Source organism: Oenanthe melanoleuca, chromosome 25 (assembly GCF_029582105.1).
Source record: "Oenanthe melanoleuca isolate GR-GAL-2019-014 chromosome 25, OMel1.0, whole genome shotgun sequence".
NCBI lineage: Eukaryota > Metazoa > Chordata > Aves > Passeriformes > Muscicapidae > Oenanthe > Oenanthe melanoleuca.
In genome coordinates, this window is record NC_079358.1 from 6,564,352 (window position 1) to 6,591,888 (window position 27,537).

General features: G+C 61.9%; 2 protein-coding genes across 2 annotated transcripts in view; one reads left to right on the forward strand and one right to left on the reverse strand.

Annotated features, from left to right (window-relative positions):
* Positions 1–2,865, forward strand: part of KDM5C (lysine demethylase 5C) — a 56,909-nt gene extending 54,044 nt beyond the window's left edge. The window contains exons 28-29 of the mRNA XM_056510868.1: positions 1,400–1,588; positions 2,672–2,865. Coding sequence (XP_056366843.1) covers positions 1,400–1,588; positions 2,672–2,680 — 198 coding nt within the window. The 3' untranslated portion in view covers positions 2,681–2,865. The remainder of the gene's footprint in view (positions 1–1,399; positions 1,589–2,671) is intronic.
* A 4,728-nt stretch (positions 2,866–7,593) lies between these two features.
* CACNA1F (calcium voltage-gated channel subunit alpha1 F) overlaps positions 7,594–27,537 on the reverse strand; it is a 44,615-nt gene continuing 24,671 nt past the window's right edge. Inside the window, exons 21-46 of the mRNA XM_056510869.1 lie at positions 26,387–26,493; positions 25,777–25,864; positions 23,787–23,894; positions 23,015–23,067; positions 22,190–22,336; positions 21,898–22,099; positions 19,353–19,511; positions 19,173–19,283; positions 17,770–17,853; positions 17,580–17,600; positions 17,368–17,496; positions 17,214–17,279; positions 16,993–17,084; positions 14,633–14,792; positions 14,422–14,549; positions 14,247–14,343; positions 14,058–14,160; positions 13,863–13,964; positions 12,897–13,018; positions 12,709–12,819; positions 11,025–11,161; positions 10,809–10,949; positions 9,971–10,113; positions 9,313–9,425; positions 8,993–9,229; positions 7,594–7,873 (exon numbers count right to left, since the gene is read on the reverse strand). Coding sequence (XP_056366844.1) covers positions 7,628–7,873; positions 8,993–9,229; positions 9,313–9,425; positions 9,971–10,113; positions 10,809–10,949; positions 11,025–11,161; positions 12,709–12,819; positions 12,897–13,018; positions 13,863–13,964; positions 14,058–14,160; positions 14,247–14,343; positions 14,422–14,549; positions 14,633–14,792; positions 16,993–17,084; positions 17,214–17,279; positions 17,368–17,496; positions 17,580–17,600; positions 17,770–17,853; positions 19,173–19,283; positions 19,353–19,511; positions 21,898–22,099; positions 22,190–22,336; positions 23,015–23,067; positions 23,787–23,894; positions 25,777–25,864; positions 26,387–26,493 — 3,207 coding nt within the window. The 3' untranslated portion in view covers positions 7,594–7,627. The remainder of the gene's footprint in view (positions 7,874–8,992; positions 9,230–9,312; positions 9,426–9,970; positions 10,114–10,808; positions 10,950–11,024; positions 11,162–12,708; positions 12,820–12,896; positions 13,019–13,862; positions 13,965–14,057; positions 14,161–14,246; positions 14,344–14,421; positions 14,550–14,632; positions 14,793–16,992; positions 17,085–17,213; positions 17,280–17,367; positions 17,497–17,579; positions 17,601–17,769; positions 17,854–19,172; positions 19,284–19,352; positions 19,512–21,897; positions 22,100–22,189; positions 22,337–23,014; positions 23,068–23,786; positions 23,895–25,776; positions 25,865–26,386; positions 26,494–27,537) is intronic.

Consider the following 27,537-nt stretch of genomic DNA (forward strand, 5'->3'; position numbering starts at 1 on the left):
GACGTGGCTGTGTCCCCCTTGGGGTGCCTGTGGCTGTGCCTGTGGGGTGTGACTGTGGCTTTGATTCTGGCTGTGACTGTGGGTGTGTAACCGTGGCTGTGACGTGGCTGTGTCCCCCTTGGGGTGCCTGTGGCTGTGCCTGTGGGGTGTGACTCTGGCTGTGACCGTGGTTGTGACTGGGTGTGACTGTGGGGTGACTGTGGCTGTGACCGTGGCTGTGCCCCCCGCCCCCGTTGGCAGTTCTGGGGTGCCTGTGGGGTGTGACTGTGGCTGTGTCCCCCTGGGGTGCCCGTGGCTGTGACCGTGGGGTGACTCTGGCTGTGATTGTGGGTGTGTGACTGTGGCTGTGCCTGTGGGCTGTACCCGTGGCTGTGACTGTGTGTGTGACTCTGTGTGACTCTGTGTGTGACTCTGGCTGTTCCCATTGCTGTTCCTGTGGTTGTGACCGTGGCTGTTCCCATGGCTGTGTCCCCCGCCCCCGTTGGCATTTTTGGGGTGCCTGTGGCTGTGCCCGTGGCTGTTCCCGTGGTTGTGACTCTGGCTGTGACTCTGTGTGTGACCCTGGCTGTGACTCTGTGTGTGACTCTGGCTGTGACTCTGGCTGTGACTCTGGCTGTGACTCTGGCTGTGACTCTGGCTGTGATTGTGGGTGTGTGACTGTGGCTGTGTCCCCATGGGGTGCCTGTGGCTGTTCCCGTGGCTGTTCCCGTGGTTGTGACTCTGGCTGTGACTCTGTGTGGCTCGGGCTGTTCCCGTGGCTGTGACTCTGTGTGTGACTCTGTGTGACTCTGTGTGTGACCCTGGCTGTGGCTCTGTGTGTGACTGCTCTGTGTGGGGTGACTCTGTGTGGTGTGACTCTGTGTGTGACTCTGTGTGGGGTGACTCTGTGTGTGACCCTGGCTGTGACTCTGTGTGTGACCCTGGCTGTGGCTCTGTGTGTGACTCTGTGTGACCGGGCTGTGACTCTGGCTGTGATTGTGGGTGTGTGACTGTGGCTGTGTCCCCATGGGGTGCCTGTGGCTGTTCCCGTGGCTGTACCCGTGGTTGTGACTCTGGTTGTGACTCTGTGTGACTCGGGCTGTTCCCGTGGCTGTGACTCTGTGTGTGACTCGGGTGTGACTCTGTGTGTGACTCTGGCTGTGCCTGTGACTCTGTGTGTGACTCTGTGTGACTCTGTGTGTGACTCTGGCTGTGACTCTGTGTGACCGGGCTGTGACTCTGTGTGTGACTCTGGCTGTGCCTGTGACTCTGGCTGTGCCTGTGACTCTGTGTGACTCTGTGTGACCGGGCTGTGACTCTGGCTGTGATTGTGGGTGTGTGACTGTGGCTGTGTCCCCGTGGGGTGCCTGTGGCTGTTCCCGTGGCTGTTCCCGCGGTTGTGACCGGGCTGTGCCCGCAGCTGGAGCAGGCGGAGCGCCGCGGGGCGCGGGGCCGCGCCCGGGACCCCGAGCGGCGGCGGAAGCGACGCGCGGAGCGGGGACACCTCCCGGCGGCCGCCAAGGAGGAGCTGGAGCCAAAGAGGAGCCGGGGGCCCGAGGGGGGCGGCGACCCCCGGGACAGCCCCACGGCCGGGCCCCAGACCCCGGGGGTGAGCGGGGAGGGGGGCAGGGGGGAAATAATGGGGTGCAGAGGGGGGTAATGAGGGGGGTTATGGGGTGCAGAAGGGGTTATTGGGGGGCTGTGGGGTGCAGAAGGAGTTAATGGGGTACAGGGTGGGGTAATGAGGGGGGTTATGGGGTACAGAGGGGGGTAATGGGGTACATGGTTGGGTGATGGGGGGTTATGGGGTATAGAGGGGTTAATGGGAGGGTTATGGGGTACAGAAGGGGGTTATGGGGGGTAATGGGGTGCAGAAGGAGTTAATGGGGTACAGGGTGGGGTAATGAGGGGGGTTATGGGGTATAGAGGGGGGGGATTATGGGGTACAGAGGGGGGTTATGGGGTACAGAGGGGGGTTATAGGTGCAGAAGGGGTTAATGAGGGGGGTTATGGGGTACAGGGGGGTTTAATGGGGTACAGAGCGGGGGGATTATGGGGTATAGAGGGGGGTAATGAGGGGGTTTTTGGGGTATAGAGGGGGGTTTTGGGGTGCAAAAGGGGTTAATGGGATACAGAGGGAGTTATAGGGTACAGAAGGGGTTAATGGGGTACAGAAGGGGTTAATGGGGGGATTATGGGGTACAGAGGGGGGTAATGAGGGGGGTTATGGGGTACAGAAGGGGTTAAGGGGGGATTATGGGGTACAGAGGAGTTAATGGGGTACAGAAGAGGTTAATGGGGTACAGAAGGCGTTACTGGGAGGGTTATGGGGTGCAGAGGTGGGATTTATGGGGTTCTGAGGGGATTATGGGATACAGAGAGTGCCCAGGAGGCAAATTGGGATGTCTGTGGGGCCCAGGGGGAGTTATGGGGGTGCATGATGGGATTATGGGGTGAGAGGGGTCCAGGGTGGGATTTGGGGGGTTTATGGGGTACAGGGGGAGTTATGGGGGTGCATGATGGGATTATGGGGTGAGGGGCCCAGGGTGGGATTTGGGGGGTTTATGGGGTACAGGGGGGAGGCTTTTTGGGGTTCCCCCATATCCAGGCAGCAATGGGGTACAGGGGGAAGAGCTGCCCATGTGATTTTGGGGTTTGTCCCCCCCAAACCTTTCCCCTGTGCCCCCCCCAGGACTCGTGACGCGGAGCCCCCAGCTCGGACGGACACGGTGGGGATGGACCCTGCGACCCCCCCCAAAACCTCCCCAATTTTTGGGTGGGGGGAGGGGCGCTCTCCCCTCTCCCCCCCTCCCCCCCCGCGATGTAATTATTTGAGTTGTTTCTTTTGTATCGTTCAGCCCCGAGGAGGGGGGGGGGGGGTTGGGCCACACACAGCTGGGGGGTCCTGGGGGGGGTCCCCCCAAATTGGGGAGGGGGAGCCCCAACCAGCACAGCAGGGCCAGCCCCCCCCACCCCTCCCACAGCGGGTTTTTTATAGGATTGGGGGGTGGGGGCGGGGGCGCGGATTTGGGGCCCCCCCCTCCCCCCCCCCGCTGACACTAACAAGTCTCGAGCTCTTTGTAGCGGGGGCGGGGGCGGGGGGGGCCTTATTTTATTGTATTATGATTTTTTTTTATTATTATTAAACTTTGGAGGTTAAAAAAGGAGGTCGGAGGTTATTGGGGGTTCAGGATTTTGGGGGGTTTTTAATTTGAGGGGTTCAGGATTCTGGGGGTTCAGGATTTTGAGGGTTTGGGATTTTGGGGGTTCAGGGTTTTGGGGCATTCATGGTTATTGGGGGTTTGGGATTTTGGGGGTTCAGGATTTTGGGAGTTCAGGATTTTGGGAGTTCATGATTTTTGGGGTTCAGGATTTTGGGAGATTGAGGATTTTGGGGTTCATGATTTTGGGGTTCGGGATTTTGGGAGTTCATGATTTTTGGGGTTCAGGATTTTGGGGTTCGGGATTTGGGGGTTCAGGATGTTGGGAGTTCGGGATTTGGGGGGTTCAGGATTTTTGGGGGGTTGGCGATTTTGGGGTTCAGGATTTTGGGAGTTCATGATTTTGGGGTTCAGGATTTTGGGGTTCGGGATTTGGGGGTTTGGGATTTTGGGAGTTCAGGATTTTGGGAGTTCATGATTTTTGGGGTTCAGGATTTTGGGGTTCGGGATTTGGGGGTTCAGGATTTTGGGAGTTCAGGATTTTGAGAGTTCATGATTTTAGGAGTTCGGGAATTTGGGTTCAGGATTTTGGGAGTTCATGATTTTTGGGGTTCAGGATTTTGGGGGCTTCGGGGGTTTTTTGCACTCCCCGCGCAGCCTCGAGGGGGCGCTCGCGGCGCCGTTTCCCCATTGGCCGCCGGCTCCACCAATGGGCGCGCGGGGGCGGGGCGGAGTCTGAGTGGGCGTGGCCTGTGCGGGGGGCGGGGTCTGTGTAGGGGCGGGGCCTGCGGGGATGGGCGGGGCCTGCCCGGGGGTGGGCGGGGCCTGCCCTGGGGTGGGCGGGGCCTGCCCGCGCGGGAACCGCGGCTCGGAGCGAGTCCCGTCCTGAGGGACGAACCGCGAGGAGAAAAACGCGCCATCGTGAGGTAAAATTCACCTCTCCTCAGCCAAACACCCACTTTTCTGAGGTAAACCTTCCCCCCTTGGGTAAAACACCCCCTTTCCGGATGTAAAATTCCCTAAAATGTGGCGTCTTTCATGAGATAAAACCCAATTCTGTGAGGTAAAATCTACGTTCCTCAGGTAAAAATCCATTTTTCTGAGGTAAAACGCCCCTTTCATAAAGAACAAATTTTTTTTTTCATTAGGTAAAACCCTCTTTAAGTGAGTTAAATTTTACATTTCTGAGGCAAAATCTGACACCCCGAGGTGAAAAGTTCTATCCTGTGGTAAAACTTTTCCACGAGATAAAACATGTCCCTTTCTTGAGGTAAACTTGTCATTTATGAGGTAAAATTCGCTTTTCCTGAGATAAAAACCCCCTTCCTGCGGTACAATCCTTCCTAAAGAACATTTTCATGAGGTAAAACCCTTTTCAGTGAGTGAGGTACAGCTTCCATTTTCTGAGGTAAAGTCCCCCATTCCTGAGGGGAGAAATTATTTTTCTTAAGGTAAAACCCTCTTCTGTGAGCTAAAATTTCCTTTACCTGAGGGAAAATCCATTTTGTGATGTAAAACACTTTTCCCTGAGGTAAAATCCCCCTTTCTAGGCCATAAAATGTTCTTTCATGAGGTAAAAAACCTCTTTTGTGAGGCAAAATTTTACCTTTCCTTGTGTAAAAAACCCTTTTCTGAGGTAAAATTCTCCTCCTTGAGGTGAAAAATGCTCTTTCCTGCAGTTAAACCAAATTTCTTGAGGTAAATTTTATTCTTCCTGAAGTAAAACATTCACCCCTTTCTTTAGATAAAACCCTTGGCTCTGAGGTAAAATTTACCTTTCCTGAGGTAAAATCTCCCTCTCTCAGGTAAAACCCCTCTTGTGAGGTAAAATTCATTTTTTCTCAGATTAAAAAATTCCTTTTTTCTGAATTAAAACTCCACTCGGTGAGGTAAATTCTCCCTCTGTGTTAATATTCCTCTGTTTGCAGTGGAATTCCCTTGCTTGAGGTAAATTCTGCTTTTTGGGAGATAAATTTCTCCTTTCTGAGGTAAAATCCCCATTTCTGAGGTGAAAATTCCTCTTCCATCAGGGAAACAAATCCCTCCTTTGTCATGTAAAGTTTACATTTTCTGAGGTGACAAAATCCTTTTTCCTTACGCAAAATCCTCTTTTTTTTTTTTTTTTTTTGGTTGTAAATCTCCCTTTTTTGAGGCAAAACTTTTTGTTTTTGTTTTTTTTTGGGGGTTTTTTTTTGTTTTTTTTTGAGGGGAAAGCACCTTTTCTTGGAGTAAAATCTTCCTTCTTTTTTAGGCAAAACTTCGCATTAAAGGATTTTTTTGAGGCAATTATCCCTTTCCAAGGGGGAATATTCCTTTTTGGGAACAATTCACCATCCCCAGGAGGTAAATGTCTCTTTTCCTGAGATAAAACTTTTTTTTTTTCAACTCAGAAAAGGAAAAAACTTCCTTTTTGAGAAGAAACATCATTTTCTCTTAAGAAATGTCCCTTTTCCTGAAATAAAATTATTTTTGAGGATATTCCCTCCCCACTCCTGATGTGAATTTACCTTTTCCAGTTAAAAAACCCCCACATTTTAAGAAAATCCTTTTCCCACCCTTTTAAAATTTTCCTTTCTTTGAGGGAAAAAACCTACTTTTGTTTTTTTTTTTTTTTTTTTAGGGAAACGTGTTTTGTTTTGTTTTCCTTGAGGAAAACTCTTTTTCTAAGTAAAAACTTTCCTTTTTTTGAGGCAAACATCCCTTTTCCTGAGGAGATCCCTCCTCTGAGCAGGAAATTTGAGGCAAATAATCTTTATCTAGAGGAAAGCACCTTTTTTTTTTTTTAATGCAAATCCCTCCGTTCTTAATAAATATTTTTTTTATTTTTCTAAATTGAGGCAAACCCCTTTTTTTTTTTTTTTAGTGAAAACATACTTTTTGAGGAAAAAGTGCTTGGTCTGGGGATATGTGTGGTTTTGGGTGGGTTTTTTGAGGAAATCTTTTTGAGGTAAATTCACCTTTTCCTGAGAAAAAAACTCCTTTGATATTTCCCTCCCTGTCAGAGTTTATCTCTGTTCCAGACAAAAAAAATTCCTTTTCTTTTTGAGGTAAATCCCTTCCTTTTTTTCCTCCCTTTCCCTGAGGAAACACAGTTCCATTATTTTGAAGGAAAACACACTTCTCGCTTTTGAGTAAAAACTTTCTATTTGTGACCTAAACAACCCTTTTCCTGAGGGAAAAAACCACTTTTCTTCAGGAAGAAACCCATCCCTGAGGCAAATATCCCTTTTCCAGGGGAAAACCCTCCCCGTGAGAGGACAAAAATTTAAATATTTTGGGTAAAAATCCCTTTTTTCCCTGAGGTAACATCGCCCCCACACGGGGCCGGGTTCTAGATCCGGCCTGGCGATCCCGGGTTCTAGATCGGGGCCTTGTTGAGCTGGGTTCTAGAGCCGGCCTGGCGATCCCTGGTTCTAGAGCTGACATCATTGAGACAGGTTCTAGATCGGGCCTGGCGATCCCGGGTTCTAGAGCTGGCCTTGTTGAGCTGGGTTTTAGAGCCAGCCTCATTGAGATGGGTTCTAGATCTGACCGGGCATTCTCAGGTTCTAGACCTGGCCTTGTTGAGATTGGGTTCTAGATCTGGTATGGCGGTCTCATGTTCTAGAGCTGGCATATTTGAGGTGGGTTCTAGACCCAGCCTGGCAATCCCGGTGTCTAGAGCTGGCCTTGTAGGTGTTGAAATGGGTTCTAGATCCAGCGTGGTGGTCTCGTGTTCTAGAGCTGGCCTCGTTGAGATGGGTTCTAGATACAGCCTGGCAGTGCTGGGTTCTAGAGCTGGCCTTGTTGAGCTAGGTTTCAGAGCCAGCCTGGCAGTGCTGGGTTCTAGATCTGGGTGCTGGGTTCTAGATCTGGCCTGGCAGACCCAAGTTCTAAAGCCGGCCTCATTGTGACAGGTTCTAGAGCCGGGCCGGCCACTCCCACATTGTGCAGGGCTCTAGATTCCCAGTGCCGGGTTCTAGATTGGACGTCGCTGAGTCGGGTTCTAGATATGGTCATGCAGTCCTGTATTCTGGAGCTGGACTGGCAGTGCTGGGTTCTAGATATGGCCATGCAGTCCCGTATTCTAGAGCTGGACTAGCAGTGCTGGGTTCTAAAGCCAGCCTGGCGGTGCTGGGTTCTGGATCCTGCCTCATGCTGGGTTCTAGAACTGGTCGGGAGGTCCTGGTTTCTAGAGTTGGCCTAGCAGTCCTGGGTTCTGGATCCTGCCTCGTGCCAGGTTCTAGATCTGGCCGGGCAGTCCTGTATTCTAAAGCCGGCCTGGCGGTGCCAGGTTCTAGATTTGGACAGGCAGTCCTGTATTCTAAAGCCAGTCTGGCGGTGCCGGGTTCTGGATCCTGCCTCGTGCCAGGTTCTAGATTTGGACAGGCAGTCCTGTATTCTAAAGCCGGCCTGGCGGTGCCGGGCTCTGGATCCTGCCTGGTGCCGAGTTCTAGAGCCGGGCCGTCCCCCGCGTTGTGCCGGGCTCCAGACCCCCGGCGCGGGCTCTAGACCCCGGCCCAGCCCATCTCGTCCGCCAGCTCCTCCTCGGGCGGCGGCCGCAGCGGCTCCTCGTCGCTGTAGACGGCGGCGGGCGCGGGCGCGGGCGGGGCGCGCCGCCGGGTCAGCAGGTCGGCGGCCGCGCTCTCCATCTCGTCCATCGTCATGTCGCACGCGTCCGCGATCTCGCGCTTGGCCACGGCCACGAACTTGGGGTCGCGGGCGAACAGCCCGAGCCCCTCCGAGATCAGCACCTGGGTGGGGGGGTGGGGGGGGGGCGCTGGTACCGGCACCGGGGCGTGTCCCCGCAGTGTCCTCAAAGTGTCCCCGCAGTGTCCCCACAGTGTCCCCGCAGTGTCCCCGCAGTGTCCCCACAGTGTCCCCACAGTGTCCCCGCAGTGTCCCCGTCCGTACTGAGTGCACCCGCTGGGCTGTTCGCTGAGCCACGGGGTGTCTCCAGTGTCCCCCACTCACAGCCTCCGCCAGGCTGTCGGCCGAGCAATGTCACCCCGTGTCCCCCACTCGTGTCCCCCACTCACTGTCAGCTGAGCAATGTCACCCTGTGTCCCCCCCGTGTGCCCCCCATGTCCCCCTACTCATGTCCCCCACTCACAGCCCCCACCAGGCTGTCGGCCGAGCAATGTCACCCCATGTTCCCCTCAAATCCCCTCACTCATGTCACCCCACCAGGTTGTCGGCTGAACAATGTCACCCCATGTCCCCCACTCACTGTCAGCCGAGCAATGTCACCCCGTGTCCCAAAGTCCCCACGCTCATGTCCCCACTCACGGCCCCCACCAGGCTGTCAGCAATGTCACCCCACGTCCCCAAGCCCCCGCTCACGTCCCCACTCACGACCCCCACCAGGCTGTCAGCAATGTCACCCCACGTCCCCAAGTCTCCACACTCATGTCCCCACTCACGGCCTCCACCAGGCTGTCAGCACAGCAATGTCACCCCGTGTCCCCAAGCCCCGCTCATGTCCCCACTCACGGCCTCCACCAGGCTGTCAGCACAGCAATGTCACCCCGTGTCCCCAAGCCCCGCTCATGTCCCCACTCACGGCCTCCACCAGGCTGTCAGCAATGTCACCCCGTGTCCCCAAGCCCCGCTCATGTCCCCACTCACTGTCAGCACAGCAATGTCACCCCACGTCCCCAAGCCCGCTCATGTCCCCACTCACTGTCAGCACAGCACTGTCACCCCGTGTCCCCAAGCCCCGCTCATGTCCCCACTCACGGCCCCCACCAGGCTGTCAGCACTGTCACCCCGTGTCCCCAAGCCCCGCTCATGTCCCCACTCACGGCCCCCACTCACTGTCAGCACAGCACTGTCACCCCGTGTCCCCAAGCCCCGCTCCCGTCCCCACTCACGGCCTCCACCAGGCTGTCGGCCGAGCCTCGGGCCAGCGCATCGCGGGGCCCGCAGGGCCGCAGGCGCAGCGGCGCGGGCGGGAACCAGCGGTTGAGGGGCGGCAGGCTGCCCCCCGGCCCCGCGGCCGGAGCGCCCTCCACCAGGATCAGCGGCGCGTACAGAACGTGCCCGCGGGCCGGGGCCGCCCAGGCCTGCGAGGAGCCGCCCAGGCGCCAGGTCTCGGAGCTGCCGTAGCCCTGGGGGCGGCGGGGGGTCAGCGCGGGGGTGGCGCTGTCACCGTGTCCCCCTGTGCCCGTGTCAGTGCCACCGCCGGCGGTACCTGCGGGCGGGCGGGGCCCGGCGGGCCCGATGGGTTGTAGGTGCCCGGGATGGGCTCGTCGTCGCAGCTACCCTGGCGCCGCAGGCACTGGATGGTGAACGAGGGTTTCCGGCCTGGGGGGCAGCGGGGAGGGTCAGACCCCGGCCAGGGACCCTCGGGAAACCGGGGAGGGTCACCCACCATGGCCAGGGACCCTCCGGGAAACCGAGCAGGGTCAGCCCCTGGCTAGGAACCCTCGGGGAACAGGGCAGGGTCAAGTCCCGGGCAGGGACCCTCGGGGAACAGGGCAGGGTCACCCACTCTGACCAGGGACTCCCCGGGAAACCGGGCAGGGTCACCCACCCTGACCAGGGACTCCTCCGGGAAACCGGGCAGGAGCCCTTTGGGCTACCGGGGGCCACCGGGCAGAGTGACCCCCGGCTCTAGGAGCGCTCCGGGGCACGGGGAGGGGTCCCCCCACAGATCACGGACCGTTCCTGGGCTATTGCCGGACACCGCCCTCCCCATCGGCCGCGGACTCTCCGGGGCACCTCCGAGGCTCCTCAGCCCCGGGACCTTCCTGGGCTACCGGGGAGCCCGGTCAGCGCTGCCAGCGCCATCCCCGAGGGTCTCACGGAGCCCCCGGCCCCCGCCAGCCCCCGCCCCGTCCCGGCCGTACCCGCGGGGGTGGGGGGCAGGAGCCGCCGCCGCTTCAGCTGCTGCCCCTCGCGGGCGCCGCTGCCCAGCGCGAAGTGCCGGGGGGGCAGCGGCAGCGACCCCCCCCGCGGCAGCTCCGCCTCCCAGCGCGGGGGTCCCGGGGCCCTGGGGGGGACAAAGGGGGGTCAGCCGGGGCTGGGGACACCCCCTGGGACCCCTCAGGGACACCCCCTGGGACCCCCCTCAGGGACACCCCCTGGGACCCCCTCAGGGACACCCCCTGGGACCCCCTCAGGGACACTCCCTTCCCCAGTTACCGGCACACACCCGACTGGGGATGTCAGCCTGGCACGGGAACAGCGCCAGGGCTGACGGGACCCCCTCCTCAGCCACAGGGACCCCTCCTCAGCCCCAGGGACCCCTCCCCAACCGCAGAGACCCCTCCCCATCCGCAGGGACCCCTCCCCAACTGCAGAGACCCCTCCCCAGCCCCAGGGACCCCTCCCCATCCGCAGGGACCCCTCCCCAGCCGCAGGGACCCCTCTATAGCCGCAGGGACCCCTCCCCAGCCGCAGCGACCCCTCCCCAACCACAGGGACCCCTCCTCAACCGCAGGGACCCCTCCCCAACCGCAGGGACTACTCCCCAGCCCCAGGGACCCCTCCCCACCCGCAGGGATCCCCTCCCTAACCGCAGGGACTACTCCCCAGCCCCAGGGACCCCTCCCCACCCGCAGGGATCCCCTCCCTAACCGCAGGGACCCCTCCCCAGCACTAGGGACCCCCTCCCCAGCCCCAGGGTCCCCTCCCCACCGCAGGGACCCCTCCAGGTGGGTTCCCCCGGCTCGGGGGTCGCGGTACCTGTGCCCCGCCCAGCGGTGCCGGGGCGGTGCCGCGCTCTCCGGCTCCTCGTCGTGGCTCATGTCCCCCGCGTCCCCTCCCGGCTCCTCCGCCTCCTCGGCGGGGCCTTCCTCGTCCTGCTCGCCGCCCTCGGAGCGCCGCCTGCGCACCGAGCCGTGAGCAGCCCCCCGAACTCCCCGGGGACCCCCCGCCCCGGCTCGGGGTGTCCCCCCGTACCTGCCGCCAGGGCGGGGCGCTCCCCCGTGGGAGGGGGGCGCGGGTTCCTCCCCCTCGGTGGGCGCGGGGCTGGGGGCGGGGGGCGGCTCCGACAGCAGGGGGGAGCCGGGGGCGGAGCCGTACAGCGTCTCGGGGGCCTGCGGGGAGAGGCGGGGTCGGTGGGCGTGGCCATGGGGCAGGTGTGACCGGTGGGCGTGGCCATGGGGCAGGTGTGACCGGTGGGCGTGGCCATGGGGCAGGTGTGACCGGTGGGCGTGGCCATGGGGCAGGTGTGGCCGGTGGGCGTGGCCATGGGACAGGTGTGGGTGTTTGGAGTGAGTTTGGGGCAGGTGTGGATGGTGGGCGTGGCCATGGGACAGGTGTGGCTGTTTGGAGTGAATTTGGGGCAGGTGTGGATGGTGGGCGTGGCCATGGGACAGGTGTGGCTGTTTGGAGTGTCTTTAGGGCAGGTGTATTGGTGGGCATGGCCGCGATGCAGGTGTGTTGGATGGGCGTGGCCACGATGCAGGTGTGTTGGATGGGCGTGGCCATGATGCAGGTGTGCCCGGTGGGCGTGGCCACGATGCAGGTGTGTTGGGTGGGCGTGGCCATATTGCAGGTGTGTTGGATGGGCGTGGCCATATTGCAGGTGTGTTGGGTGGGCGTGGCCACGATGCAGGTGTGCCCGGTGGGCGTGGCCACGATGCAGGTGTGTTGGATGGGCGTGGCCATGATGCAGGTGTGTTGGATGGGCGTGGCCATGATGCAGGTGTGCCCGGTGGGTGTGACCACGATGCAGGTGTGTTTGATGGGCGTGGCCACGATGCAGGTGTGTTGGATGGACATGGCCGTGATGCAGGTGTGCCCCGGTGGGCGTGGCCATGATGCAGGTGTGTTGGATGGGCGTGGCCACGATGCAGGTGTGTTGGATGGGCGTGGCCATGATGCAGGTGTATTGGATGGGCGTGGCCGCGATGCAGGTGTGTTTGATGGGCGTGGCCACGATGCAGGTGTGTTGGATGGGCGTGGCCATGATGCAGGTGTGTTGGATGGGCGTGGCCACGATGCAGGTGTGTTGGATGGGCGTGGCCGCGATGCAGGTGTGTTGGATGGACATGGCCAGGATGCAGGTGTGTTGGATGGACATGGCCATGATGCAGGTGTGCCCAGTGGGCGTGGCCATGATGCAGGTGTGTTGGATGGACATGGCCATGATGCAGGTGTGTTTGATGGGTGTGGCCGCGATGCAGGTGTGTTTGATGGGCGTGGCCATGATGCAGGTGTGTTGGATGGGCGTGGCCATGATGCAGGTGTGCCCAGTGGGCGTGGCCATGATGCAGGTGTGTTGGATGGACATGGCCATGATGCAGGTGTGTGGGTGGGCGTGGCCATGATGCAGGTGTGTTGGATGGGCGTGGCCACGATGCAGGTGTATTGGGTGGGTGTGGCCATGATGCAGGTGTATTGGATGGGCGTGGCCATGATGCAGGTGTGTTTGATGGGCGTGGCCATGATGCAGGTGTGTTGGATGGGCGTGGCCGCGATGCAGGTGTGCCCAGTGGGCGTGGCCATGATGCAGGTGCGTGGGTGGGCGTGGCCATATTGCAGGTGTGCCCAGTGGGCATGGCCATAGGACAGGTGTTGGGTGGGCACGGCCATGTGACAGGTGTGCCCGGTGGGCGTGGCCAGGGTGGGCGTGGCTCACGGCGTAGGTGAGCGGCTCCTCCGCAGGGGCGTCCCCGCCCTCGTCCCCCTCCAGGTCACTCAGCGCCCGGCGCATCTCGGGGCCCAGCGCCTGCAGCGTCTGCAGCCCGGCCTGGGGGGACACAGGCGGGTCAGGGGGGTCCCCTGGTGCCAGCCGGGTCCCCCGGCCCCGCCCGGGGGGTGTGGCACCTGCAGGGCGCGCTCATTGCTGGGGCCCGCCAGCATCCCCCGCTCCTTCCGCCGCCGGAACTTGCGGAAATAGTCCTGGATCAGGAAGGTGGCGTAGAACTTGCCCACGGTGACCTCCTCCTCTGGGGAGGGACACGGACGGTCAGGGGGTGTTGGGGGAGGGAAAACAGGAAAAAACTCGTTATTAAATATAAATATATATAAAAATAAAAATAAAAATAAAAATAAAAATATAAATATATATATAAATAAAAATATAAATATAAATATAAATATAATTATAAATATAAATATAAATATAAATAAATATAAATATAAATAACAGTAAGATGGCCCCTGGAGGTAATCCCCTCCTGATTAAACAATGCTTTCGGCCAGAGGGCAAGGCCAAAAGACACCAAAGACCAGCCAGGGTCCAAGGTTAGATCTTAAGAGTTTAGCATGTGCTAATATAAGGATTCCTACAGGCTGCATGTAAATGCTGTAGAATTAGTATTTTGTATTAGAGTGGCTAATGGAAATTAGAATATTCATCATGGAAACAGATTTACTGTATTACAAACGGGAAGCTGGTCCTTTTACTCTTCTTTCCTTCTCTTCTCCCACTTCTCCCCTCCCTCTTCTACTACCCCAATACCCTTTTATCCCATTACTCTCTCTCCCCTCCCCCTGCTCTTTTTCTTTTATGCTCTTTACCTTCTTTACTCTCTCTCTCTACCCTCCCTCTTCTCTCTTTCTCTCCCCCTTTTATCTCTTTACTCTGCATGTGGCTGTGCGGGGCAGCTCATTGCAGACTCTCTTATAATAAACTGCAACTGTAGCTTTTAGCATTTACAGAGGGTCTGAGTCTCGTTCCACGCTGTTCTCCCGGATACAAAGAACCCAGGAAGGAGCCTCCCGCAAGGGGACAGCCGGGGCTCCGAGGGGACAGGGAGGGGACAGGGAGGGGACACGGCCCCCACGCACCCTCGGGCGGGGGGATGACCTCGTCCAGCAGCTTCGGCTTCGTCCTCTTCCAGATCTTCTTCACCACGGCCCGCAGCTCCTTGTTGGCCACATCCAGGTTCCCTGCAGGGAGGGGACACGGCAGGGGCACACACAGCCATGGTTGTCACCCCCTGCTGTCCCCTGTCACCCCCCCAGACCCTCCCAGCTCCCAACCTTCCGTCTTGATCTTGAGGGAGGTGCGGACCAGAGCGAAGAGCGTGGCGTTGAAGGTGACGGTCCCGTCCGAGTTGAGGGGCATGTTCATGGCCACCAGGCGCTGGGCAGGGGACACGAGGGGGTGAACCAGGGTGACTCCCGCCAGGAACACCCCAAATCCCCCCCAGCCCAACCCCCCCCCCAAACCTTGCAGGCCACGCGGTGCGGGCAGAGCTTGCCGAAGCCCAGCGGGGGCTGGATGCGGCGCAGCAGCGTCACCACGTCCAGGTGCTTGATGCGGCCCCTGGGGAGGGGGACGGGGGGTCAGGGTGCCCTGACACCCGCCCCACCCCCGGCCGGGGACAAGGGGACAGTCACACACTTGGCTGCGGGGTCGTACTCGGACCACACGCGCTTGAACTCGTCCAGGTGGTGCGGGCCCAGGATGGACCAGTCGCGCGTCAGGTAATCGAAGTTGTCCATGATCACAGCCACGAACAGGTTGATGATCTGGGGGGCCGGGGGGGTCAGGATGCCCGCGGGGGTCCTGAGGGGTGTTGTGGGGCAGGGCCGTGGGGCAGGCCCATGCTCACCAGGAAGGCGCAGAGCATGAAGAAGCTGATGAAGTAGGCGATAGCGAAGTTGCTGCCGCAGGTGAATTCCTCCCCCGGGCCCACGTCCGACTCGGGGTCGCAGCGCTTGCCCGGCAGGCTGGCCAGCATGATCTCCTGCCACGCCTCCCCCGTGGCACACCTGCACCCAGGGGCACGGCTGTACACCTGGGGCACGGCTGTACACCTGGGCACGGCTGTACACCTGGGGAACAGCTGTACCCCTGGGGCACGGCTGTACACCTGGGATACACCTGTATCCCTGGGGCACGGCTGTACACCTGGGGCACGGCTGTACACCTGGGGCACAGCCGTACACCTGGGCACAGCTGTACACCTGGGGCACGGCTGTATCCCTGGGGCACGGCTGTACACCTGGGCACAGCCGTACACCTGGGGCACAGCTGTACACCTGGGGCACGGCTGTATCCCTGGGGCACGGCTGTACACCTGGGCACAGCCGTACACCTGGGGCACAGCTGTACACCTGGGGCACGGCTGTATCCCTGGGGCACGGCTGTACACCTGGGCACAGCTGTACACCTGGGGCACAGCTGTACACCTGGGGCACGGCTGTATCCCTGGGGCACGGCTGTACACCTGGGGCACAGCTGTACACCTGGGGCACAGCTGTACACCTGGGGCACGGCTGTACACCTGGGGCACAGCTGTACACCTGGGGCACGGCTGTATCCCTGGGGCACGGCTGTACACCTGGGGCACAGCTGTACACCTGGGGCACAGCTGTACACCTGGGATACACCTGTACACCTGGGGCACGGCTGTACACCTGGGATACACCTGTACACCTGGGGCACGGCTGTACACCTGGGGCACAGCTGTACACCTGGGGCACACCTGTACACCTGGGGCACAGCTGTACACCTGGGGCACAGCTGTACACCTGGGGCACGGCTGTATCCCTGGGGCACGGCTGTACACCTGGGGCACAGCTGTACACCTGGGATACACCTGTACACCTGGGGCACGGCTGTACACCTGGGGCACACCTGTACACCTGGGGCACAGCTGTACACCTGGGGCACACCTGGACCCCTATGGGACACACCTGTACCCCTGGGGCACAGCTGTACACCTGGGGCACGGCTGTACACCTGGGACACACCTGTACACCTGGGACACAGCTGTACACCTGGGGCACAGCTGTACACCTGGGACACAGCTGTACCCCTATGGGACACAGCTGTACCCCTATGGGACACACCTGTACCCCTATGGGACACACCTGTACACCTGGGGCACGGCTGTACCCCCATGGGACACACCTCTACCCCCACGGGGCACAACTGTACACCTGGGACACAGCTGTACACCTGGGATACACCTCTACCCCCATGGCTCATACCTGCACCCACGGGCACAGCTGTACCCCTGGGGCACACCTGTACCCCTATGGGACACACCTGTACACCTGGGGCACAGCTGTACACCTGGGGCACACCTGTACCCCACGGGACACAGCTGTACACCTGGGATGCACCTGTACCCCTGGGGCACACCTGTACACCTGGGGCACACCTGGACCCCTGGGACACAGCTGTACACTTGGGATACACCTGTACCCCTATGGAACACACCTGTACCCCTGGGGCACACCTGTACCCCTGGGGCACACCTGTACACCTGGGGCACAGCTGTACACCTAGGGCACACCTGTACACCTGGGACACAGCTGTACACCTGGGACACACCTGTACCCCTGGGGCACACCTGTACACCTGGGATACACCTCTACCCCCATGGCACATACCTGCACCCCATGGAACACAGCTGTACACCTGGGGCACACCTGTACCCCTGGGACACAACTGTACACCTGGGGCACACCTGTACCCCTGGGATACACCTGTACCCCTATGGGACACACCTGTACCCCTGGGGCAAACCTGTACCCCTGGGGCACACCTGTACACCTGGGGCACAACTATACACCTGGGATACACCTGTACCCCTGGGGCACACCCATACACCTGGGCACACCTGTACCACTAAGGCACACACCTGAACCCCTGGGATACACCTGTACCTCTGTGACACACCTGTACCCCTATGGGACACACCTGCACACCTGAGGCAGATCTGTACCCCTGGGACACACCTGTACCCCACGGGACACACCTGTACCCCTGGGACACACCTGTACCCCACGGGACACACCTGTACTCCTGGGGCAGATCTGTTACCCCCCTTCAAGATTCACTGAGAGCAATCTCCAAAGTCCCATGGGGAGCCTGGAGCCCCCAGGGCCCCTAAGAGCCCCCCAGACCCCCTCAGATCCCCCCCCAGGGCCCCCCAGAGCCCCCCGGGCCCCCCAGCCCCACCTGAAGAGCAGCAGCACGGCCTGGGGGAAGGTCTGGAAGTTGTTGTTGCGGTTGATCTGGGTCCCGTCCTGCAGCGCCACCTTCCCGAAGGTCTGGGGGCACAGAGCGGGTCTGGGTGGGCAGGGGCTCGCAGGACACCACCCCCCACACCCCCGGGACCCCCCACACCCCCGGGACCCCCCACACCCCCCGGGACCCCCCACACCCCCCACACCCCTCACCTGCATCCCGATGACGGCGTAGATGAAGAAGATCATGGCGATGAGCAGAGCGACGTAGGGCAGGGCCTGGGGACAGAGCGGGGGGTGAGGGGGGGCTGTCCCCCCTCCGTGTCCCCTCCCCCCAGTGTCCCCCACCACGTCCCCCCCGTCCCACCTGGAAGGACTTGACGAAGGTCCAGAGCAGGGTGCGGATGCCCTCGCCCTTGGAGAGCAGCTTCACCAAGCGCATCACGCGGAACAGCCGGAAGAAAGTGATGGAGATGCGGGAGCTGTCCTCCGAGCTCTGCGGGGAGGGGGGTCAGGGCACCCCAAAAACCCTGCACAGCCCCCCCAGAAATCCCCCAGCTGGGGACACCCCCCCCGTACCTCACCAACGTGCCCCCCGTTCTGTGACAGGCAGATGGGACCACGGAGATGATGGAGATGATGGAGATGATGGAGATGGAGATGATGGAGATGATGGAGACAGACAGATGGACAGGAGGACACCCAGACATGCAGGACCACCCCAAAACAGGAACCTCCCCTGAGCCAGGGCTCGAGGAGGGTGACTCACGTTGACCTCGGTGACGGCGATGTCCACCACGCTGCCCACCACGATGAGCGCGTCGAACGTGTTCCAGGCGTCGCAGAAGTAATGCTGGGGAGGGGAGGTGGTGAGGACCCCTGTGCTGTGACACCCCTCGTGTCACCCCCCCTGTGACATCCCCCATCCCTTGTGTCACCCCCCTGTGCCACCCCTCACACCCTGTGTCACCCCCCTGTGCCACCTCCCTGCCCTACGACCATCCCTTTATGTCACCCCTCAATGTGACAGCTCCCCTTGTGTCACCCCCTGCCCTGTGTCACCCTCCTGTGATACCTCCTGCCCTGTGCCACCCCCCTGTGCCACCTCCCTGCCCTGTGCCACCCCCCTAGTGCCACCCCCCCAGTGCCACCTCCCTGCCCTGTGCCACATCCCTGCCCTGTGCCACCCCCCTAGTGCCACCCCCCCAGTGCCACCCCCCTGCCCTGTGCCATCCCCCTGCCCCGTGTCACCCCCCTGTACCACTCTCCTGCCCTGTGTCACCCCCAATGTCACAGCCCCCTGCCCTGTGTCACCCCCCTGTGCCACCCCCTGCCCTGTGTACCCCCGTGCCCTGTGTCACCCCCTGTGCCACCCCCCGCCCCGTGCCACCCCCAATGTGACAAGCCCCCGCCCTGTGCCACCCCCAGTGCCACCCCCCTGTGTCACCCCCAGTGCCACCCCCCTTCCCTGTGTCACCCTTCCGCCCTGTGCCACCCCCTGCCCTGTGTCACCCCCAGTGCCACATCCCTGCCCTGTGCCACCCCCTGCCCTGTGTCACCCCCACTGTGTCACTACCCTGCCCCGTGTCACCCCTGTGCCCTGTGTCACCCGCAATGTGACAACCCCCCGCCCTGTGTCACCCACCCTGTGCCACCCCCCTGCCCTGTGCCACCCCCCTGCCCCGTGTCACCCCCCTGCCCCGTGTCACCCCCTGCCCAGTGCCACCCCCAGTGCCACCCCCCTGTGCCACCCCCCTGCCCCGTGTCACCCCCCTGCCCCGTGTCACCCCCCTGCCCTGTGTCACCCCCAGTGCCACCCCCGTGTGCCACCCCCCTGCCCTGTGCCACCCCCCTGCCCCGTGTCACCCCCACGTTGTCACTACCCTGCCCTGTGTCACCCCCTGTGTCACCCCCTGTGCCACCCCCCTGCCCTGTGCCATCCCCCTGCCCCGTGTCACCCCCGGTGTCCCCCCCGCAGTGTCACCCCCCGCCCCGTGCCACCCACCCTGTGCCACCCCCCGCCCCGTGTCACCCCCCGCCCTGTGCCACCCCCAGTGCCACCCCCGTGTGCCACCCCCTGCCCAGTGCCACCCCCTGCCCCGTGTCACCCCCGGTGTCCCCCCCGGTGTCACCCCCGGTGTCACCCCCGGTGTCCCCCCCCGCCGGGCGCACCCGCGGTTTGAAGGCGATGATCTTGAGCACCATCTCCACGGTGAAGAGCCCGGTGAACACCATGTTCAGCAGGTCCATCACGTAGTTGAAGGGCTTGGACTGCTCGTAGTGCTGGGGGGGCACACGGGGGTCTGGCACTGTCCCCTCTGCGCCCCCCCATGTCCCCCGGGGGTCCCCCACCTGCACGGCCAGCGCGATGGTGTTGAGCAGGATGAGCACGAACATGATGTACTCGAAGGCCGTGGAGTTGACCATGGCCCACACGCGGTACTGGGTGCGGTTCTTGGGGATGTAGCGGCGCAGCGGCTGCGCCTTGAGCGCGTACTCCACGCACTGACGCTGGGGAGGGACAGTGGGGACAGTGTGGGGACAGCGTGGGGACAGGGCCACCACTGCCACCACTGCCACCACTGCCACCACTGCCGCTGGGGAGGGACAGGGACAGTGTGGGGACAGTGTGGGGACAGGGCCACCACTGCCACCACTGCCGCTGGGGAGGGACAGGGACAGTGGGGACAGCGTGGGGACAGGGCCACCACTGCCACCACTGCCGCTGGGGAGGGACAGGGACAGTGGGGACAGGGCCACCTCACTGCCACCACTGCCGCTGGGGAGGGACAGTGGGGACAGTGTGGGGACAGCGTGGGGACAGCGTGGGGACAGGGCCACCACTGCCACCACTGCCACTGGGGAGGGACAGGGACAGTGGGGACAGTGTGGGGACAGCGCCACCACTGCCACCACTGCCACACACTGCCGCTGGGGAGGGACAGTGGGGACAGTGTAGGGACAGCGTGGGGACAGGGCCACCACTGCCACCACTGCCACCACTGCCACCACTGCCGCTGGGGAGGGACAGGGACAGTGGGGACAGTGGGGACAGGGCCACCACTGCCACCACTGCCGCTGGGGACAGGGACAGGGACAGTGGGGACAGTGTGGGGACAGCGTGGGGACAGGGCCACCACTGCCACCACTGCCGCTGGGGAGGGACAGGGACAGTGTGGGGACAGCGTGGGGACAGCGTGGGGACAGGGCCACACACTGCCACCACTGCCACCACTGCCGCTGGGGAGAGACAGGGACAGTGGGGACAGGGCCACCACTGCCACCACTGCCACCACTGCCACCACTGCCGCTGGGGAGGGACAGGGACAGTGGGGACAGGGCCACCTCACTGCCACCACTGCCACCACTGCCACCACTGCCACCACTGCCGCTGGGGAGGGACAGGGACAGTGTGGGGACAGGGCCACCACTGCCACCACTGCCACCACTGCCGCTGGGGAGGGACAGGGACAGCGTGGGGACAGCGTGGGGACAGGGCCACCTCACTGCCACCACTGCCGCTGGGGAAAGGGACAGTGGGGACAGTGTGGGGACAGGGCCACCACTGCCACTGGGGGAAGGGACAGGGACAGTGGGGACAGGGCCACCTCACTGCCACCACTGCCACACACTGCCGCTGGGGGAGGGACAGGGACAGTGGGGACAGGGCCACCACTGCCACCACTGCCACCACTGCCACCACTGCCGCTGGGGAGGGACAGGGACAGTGGGGACAGGGCCACCACTGCCACCACTGCCACCACTGCCACTGGGGAGGGACAGGGACAGTGGGGACAGGGCCACCACTGCCACCACTGCCACCACTGCCACCACTGCCGCTGGGGAGGGACAGGGACAGTGGGGACAGGGCCACCACTGCCGCTGGGGAGGGACAGGGACAGTGGGGACAGGGCCACCTCACTGCCACCACTGCCGCTGGGGACAGGGACAGTGGGGACAGTGTGGGGACAGGGCCACCTCACTGCCACCACTGCCACCACTGCCGCTGGGGAGGGACAGGGACAGTGGGGACAGGGCCACCACTGCCACCACTGCCGCTGGGGAGGGACAGTGGGGACAGTGTGGGGACAGTGTGGGGACAGTGTGGGGACAGCGTGGGGACAGGGCCACCACTGCCACCACTGCCGCTGGGGAGGGACAGGGACAGTGGGGACAGCGTGGGGACAGGGCCACCTCACTGCCACCACTGCCACACACTGCCGCTGGGGGAGGGACAGGGACAGTGGGGACAGCGTGGGGACAGGGCCACCTCACTGCCACCACTGCCACACACTGCCGCTGGGGAGGGACAGGGACAGTGGGGACAGGGCCACCTCACTGCCACCACTGCCACACACTGCCACCCCACACACTGTTGCTGCGGGGACAGCGTGGGGACAGCATGAGGACATGGCCACCCCTCTGCCACCCCGCACACTGCCACTGTGGGGACACCGCAGAGCCAAGGGGACACCACAGAGCCATGGGGACATTGCAGGACCACACGGACACCGCAGAGCCAAGGGGACACCGCAGGGACACGGCAGGGCCATGGGGACACTGCAGGGCCATGGGGACACGGCAGGGACACTGCAGAGCCATGGGGACACCACAGGGACACCACAGAGCCATGGGGACACGGCAGGGACACCGCAGAGCCATGGGGACACCGCAGAGCCATGGGGACACAGCAGGGACACAGCAGGACCATGGGGACACGGCAGGGACACTGCAGAGCCATGGGGACACAGCAGAGCCATGGGGACACCGCAGAGCCATGGGGACACCGCAGAGCCATGGGGACACGGCAGGGACACAGCAGGACCACGGGGACAGCGCAGGGACACAGCAGGACCATGGGGACAGCGCAGGGACACCGCCGTGCCCCGGCCCCAACCTGGTTCTTGTCCAGCTCGCAGTTGCGGTACTCGCTCTCGCCCTGCGCGCGGAAGGTGATGATGACGAAGCCCACGAAGATGTTCATCATGAAGAAGGCGATGACGATGATGTAGACGATGAAGAAGATGGAGATCTCCACCCGGTAGTTGTAGATGGGCCCCTGGTTCTCGGCGTTGGCGTCGATGGCCTTGTACAGCAGCCTGGGGGGAGGGACGCGGTGCTGGGGTGTCCCCAGGGGGTGGCAGTGTCCCCAGGGGGTGGCAGTGTCCCCGTGCCCTCCCCAGACTCACGAGGGCCATCCCTCGAAGGTGGACACGGTGAACAGCGCCATCATCCCCGCCAGGACGTTGTCGAAGTTGAAGTCGCTGTTGAGCCAGAGGCGCTCCCGCACCGAGGGGTGGGACACGTCCCCGTCCTTGTACACCAGGAATGTCCCCCTGGGTGGGGACACGGGGACAGTGAGGGTGAGACACCAGCACTGAGGGGTGGGACACGTCCCCGTCCTTGTACACCAGGAATGTCCCCCTGGGGTGGGGACACGGGGACAGTGAGGGTGAGACACCACAACTGAGGGGTGGGACACGTCCCCGTCCTTGTACACCAGGAATGTCCCCCTGGGTGGGGACATGGGGACAGTGAGGGTGAGACACCACCACTGAGGGGTGGGACACGTCCCCGTCCTTGTACACCAGGAATGTCCCCCTGGGGTGGGGACATGGGGACAGTGAGGGTGAGACACCACCACTGAGGGGTGGGACACGTCCCCGTCCTTGTACACCAGGAATGTCCCCCTGGGGTGGGGACATGGGGACAGTGAGGGTGAGACACCACCACTGAGGGGTGGGACACGTCCCCGTCCTTGTACACCAGGAATGTCCCCCTGGGTGGGGACACAGGGACAGCCAGGGTGAGACACCAACGGGACAGTGCCACCAGCAGGGGTGTGACACCACGGGGACCCCTCAGGGGTGGGTGAGGGTCAGGATCAGGATCAGGGTCAGGATCAGGATCAGGATCAGGGTCAGGGTCAGGATCAGGATCAGGATCAGGATCAGGGTCAGGGTCAGGGTCAGGGACAGTTTGGGGTGTGGGGTCGTTTTTGGGGTGACACTCACTTGCACTCCCCTGGCGTGTGCTTGGCCTCGTCAGTGCAGCTGTAGAACTTGCCCTGGGGGGAGCGGGGGCAGGGGGACCCTCAGTGGGGTGGGGACACTGCAGGGATGGGGACACTGCAGGGGATGGGGACACTGCAGGGATGGGGACACTGCAGGGGGTGGGGACACTGCAGGGGATGGGGACACTGCAGGGATGGGGACACTGCAGGGACAGGGACACTGCAGGGGGATGGGGACACTGCAGGGGTGGGGACACTGCAGGGACAGGGACACTGCAGGGATGGGGACACTGCAGGGACAGGGACACTGCAGGGGGATGGGGACACTGCAGGGGTGGGGACACTGCAGGGACAGGGACACTGCAGGGATGGGGACACTGCAGGGGTGGGGACACTGCAGGGACAGGGACACTGCAGGGACGGGGACACTGCAGGGATGGGGACACTGCAGGGATGGGGACACTGCAGGGGTGGGGACACTGCAGGGACGGGGACATTGCAGGGATGGGGACACTGCAGGGACGGGGACACTGCAGGGATGGGGACACTGCAGGGATGGGGACACTGCAGGGGTGGGGACACTGCAGGGGGATGGGGACACTGCAGGGGTGGGGACACTGCAGGGGGTGGGGACACTGCAGGGGGCAGGGACCCCTCAGTGGGGTGGGGACCCCTCATGGGGGCGGGGATCCCTCAGGGGGTTGGGGACCTCACAGGCTGTTGGGGACCCCTCAGGGGGGCAGGGACCCCTCAGGGGGGGCTGGGACCCCCACCTTGAAGAGCTGCACCCCAATACAGGCGAACATGAACTGCAGCAGCGTGGTGACGATCATGATGTTCCCGATGGTGCGGATGGCCACGAACACGCACTGCACCACGTGCTGGGGACAGGGACAGGGACAGGACAGTGTCACTGCACCACGTGCTGGGGACAGGACAGGGACAGGACAGTGTCACTGGGGCACGGGGACAGTGTCACTGCACCACGTGCTGGGGACAGGACAGGGACAGGAGAGTGTCACCGGGGACAGGGACAGTGTCACTGCACCACGTGCTGGGGACAGGACAAGGACAGGGACAGTGTCACTGCACCACGTGCTGGGGACAGGACAGGGACAGTGTCACTGCACCACGTGCTGGGGACAGGACAGGGACAGGGACAGTGTCACTGGGGACAGGGACAGTGTCACTGCACCACGTGCTGGGGACAGGGACAGGGACAGGGACAGGGACAGGACAGTGTCACTGCACCACGTGCTGGGGACAGGACAGGAGAGTGTCACCGGGGACAGGACAGGGACAGGGACAGTGTCACTGCACCACGTGCTGGGGACAGGACAGGGACAGTGTCACCGGGGACAGGGACAGTGTCACTGCACCACGTGCTGGGGACAGGACAGGGACAGTGTCACTGGGGACAGGGACAGTGTCACTGCACCACGTGCTGGGGACAGGACAGGGACAGGGACAGTGTCACTGGGGACAGGGACAGGGACAGGACAGGACAGGACAGTGTCACTGCACCACGTGCTGGGGACAGGGACAGGACAGGGACAGTGTCACTGGGGCACCGGGACAGGACAGTGTCACTGCACCACGTGCTGGGGACAGGACAGGGACAGGGACAGTGTCACCGGGGACAGGGACAGGGACAGGGACAGTGTCACTGCACCACGTGCTGGGGACAGGACAGGACAGGGACAGGGACAGTGTCACTGGGGCACGGGGACAGGGACAGGGACAGGACAGTGTCACTGCACCACGTGCTGGGGACAGGGAGGAGAGTGTCACCGGGGACAGGGACAGGGACAGTGTCACTGCACCACGTGCTGGGGACAGGACAGGGACAGGGACAGTGTCACCGGGGACAGGGACAGGGACAGTGTCACTGCACCACGTGCTGGGGACAGGACAGGGACAGGGACAGTGTCACCGGGGACAGGGACAGGGACAGGGACAGTGTCACTGCACCACGTGCTGGGGACAGGACAGGACAGTGTCACTGGGGACAGGGACAGGGACAGGGACAGGACAGGACAGTGTCACTGCACCACGTGCGCGGGACAGGACAGGAGAGTGTCACTGGGGCATGGGGACAGGGACAGTGTCACTGCACCACGTGCTGGGGACAGGACAGGACAGGACAGGACAGGACAGGACAGGACAGGACAGTGTCACTGCACCACGTGCTGGGGACAGGGACAGGACAGGGACAGTGTCACTGGGGACAGGGACAGTGTCACTGCACCACGTGCTGGGGACAGGACAGGACAGGGACAGGACAGTGTCACCGGGGACAGGGACAGTGTCACTGGGGCACCGGGACAGGACAGTGTCACTGCACCACATGCTGGGGACAGGACAAGACAGTGTCACCGGGGACAGGGACAGGGACAGGGACAGGACAGGACAGGACAGGGACAGTGTCACTGGGGCACGGGGACAGGGACAGGACAGGACAGGGACAGTGTCACTGGGGCATGGGGACAGGACAGGACAGGACAGTGTCACTGGGGCACGGGGACAGGGACAGTGGGACATGGGGCACTGAAGTCACTGTGTGACACTGGTGCTCCCAGTGCCACCAGTACAGCATCCCAGCCCCCAGTGCTCCCAGTGCTCCCAGTGCCACCAGTGCTCCCAGTTGCCACCAGTACAGCGTCCCAGCCCCCAGCCGGCTGTGACCACTGCCCCCAGTGCCCCCTCCCAGTGCCCCAGTGCCCCCTCCCAGTGCTCCCAGTGCTCCCAGTGCTCCCAGTTCACCTTGAGGCCCTTGGCCCGGTTGATGGCTCGCAGAGGCCTCAGGACCCGCAGGACCCGCAGGATCTTCACCACCGAGATGGCACTGGAGCTGCCAGGGGACACACCAGTGCTCCCAGTAACCTCCCAGTGCTCCCAGTAACCTCCCAGTGCTCCCAGTAACCTCCCAGTAACCTCCCAGTGCTCCCAGTAACCTCCCAGTGCTCCCAGTAACATCCCAGTGCTCCCAGTAATGCATCCCAGTGCTCCCAGCAACCTCCCAGTACTCCCAGTAACACTCCCAGTGCTCCCAGTAACCCCCCAGTGCTCCCAGTAACACCCAGTGCCTCCAGTGACGTCTCTTTTACCCTCCCAGTTGCCCCCAGCCGCACTCCCAGTGCTCCCAGTTGCCCCCAGCAGCGCTCCCAGTGCTCCCAGTTGCCCCAGCATCGCTCCCAGTTTCCCCAGCCGCGCTCCCAGTGCCCCCAGTGGTGCTCCCAGTGCTCCCAGTTGCCCCCAGCGGCGCTCCCAGTGCCCCCAGTGCCCCCAGTGCTCCCAGTGCTCCCAGTTGCCCCCAGCAGTGCCCCCAGTGCTCCCAGTGCCCCCAGTGCCCCCAGTGCTCCCAGTTGCTCACTGCATGCCGAAGGAGATGAGCGAGACGCCGACCACCAGCACGTCCAGGAGGTTGAACCAGTTGCGGAGGAAGGAGCCCTTGTGCAGGAACCCCCCGAACACCGTCATCTGTGGGCAGGAGCACCCCGAAACTGAACCCCAAAACTGAACCCCAAACCTGAACCCCAAAACTGAACCCCAAAACTGGGAACCCCAAAACTGGGAACCCCCGAACACCGTCATCTGTGGGCAGGAGCACCCCGAAACTGAACCCCAAAACTGGAACCCCAAAACTGGGAACCCCAAAACTGGGAACCCCAAAACTGGGAACCCCCGAACACCGTCATCTGTGGGCAGGAGCACCCCGAAACTGAACCCCAAACCTGAACCCCAAACCTGAACCCCAAACCTGAACCCCAAAACTGAACCCCAAAACTGGGAACCCCAAACCTGGGAACCCCAAACCTGGGAACCCCAAAACTGGGAACCCCCCGAACACCGTCATCTGTGGGCAGGAGCACCCCAAAACTGGGAACCCCGAAACTGAACCCCAAACCTGAACCCCAAAACTGGGAACCCCAAACCTGGGAACCCCAAAAACTGGGAACCCCAAAAAATGGAAACCCCAAAAACTGGGAACCCCAAAACTGGAACCCCAAAACTGGGAACCCCCCGAACACCGTCATCTGTGGGGCAGGAGCACCCCGAAACTGAACCCCAAAACTGAACCCCAAAACTGGGAACCCCAAAACTGGGAACCCCCCAAACACCGTCATCTGTGGGGCAGGAGCACCCCAAAACTGAACCCCAAAACTGAACCCCAAAACTGGGAACCCAAAACTGAACCCCAAAACTGGAACCCCAAAAAACGGAACCCCAAAACTGGGAACCCCAAAACTGGGAACCCCCAAATCCTGGGAACCCCAAAACTGGAAACCCCAAAACTGGGAACCCCCCAAACACCGTCATCTGTGGGGCAGGAGCACCCCAAAAACTGAACCCCAAAACTGGGAACCCCAAACCTGGGAACCCCAAAAAATGGGAACCCCAAAACTGGAACCCCAAAACTGGAACCCCCCGAACACCGTCATCTGTGGGGCAGGAGCACCCCAAAACTGAACCCCAAAACTGGGAACCCCAAAAACCTGGGAACCCCAAAAACCTGGGAACCCC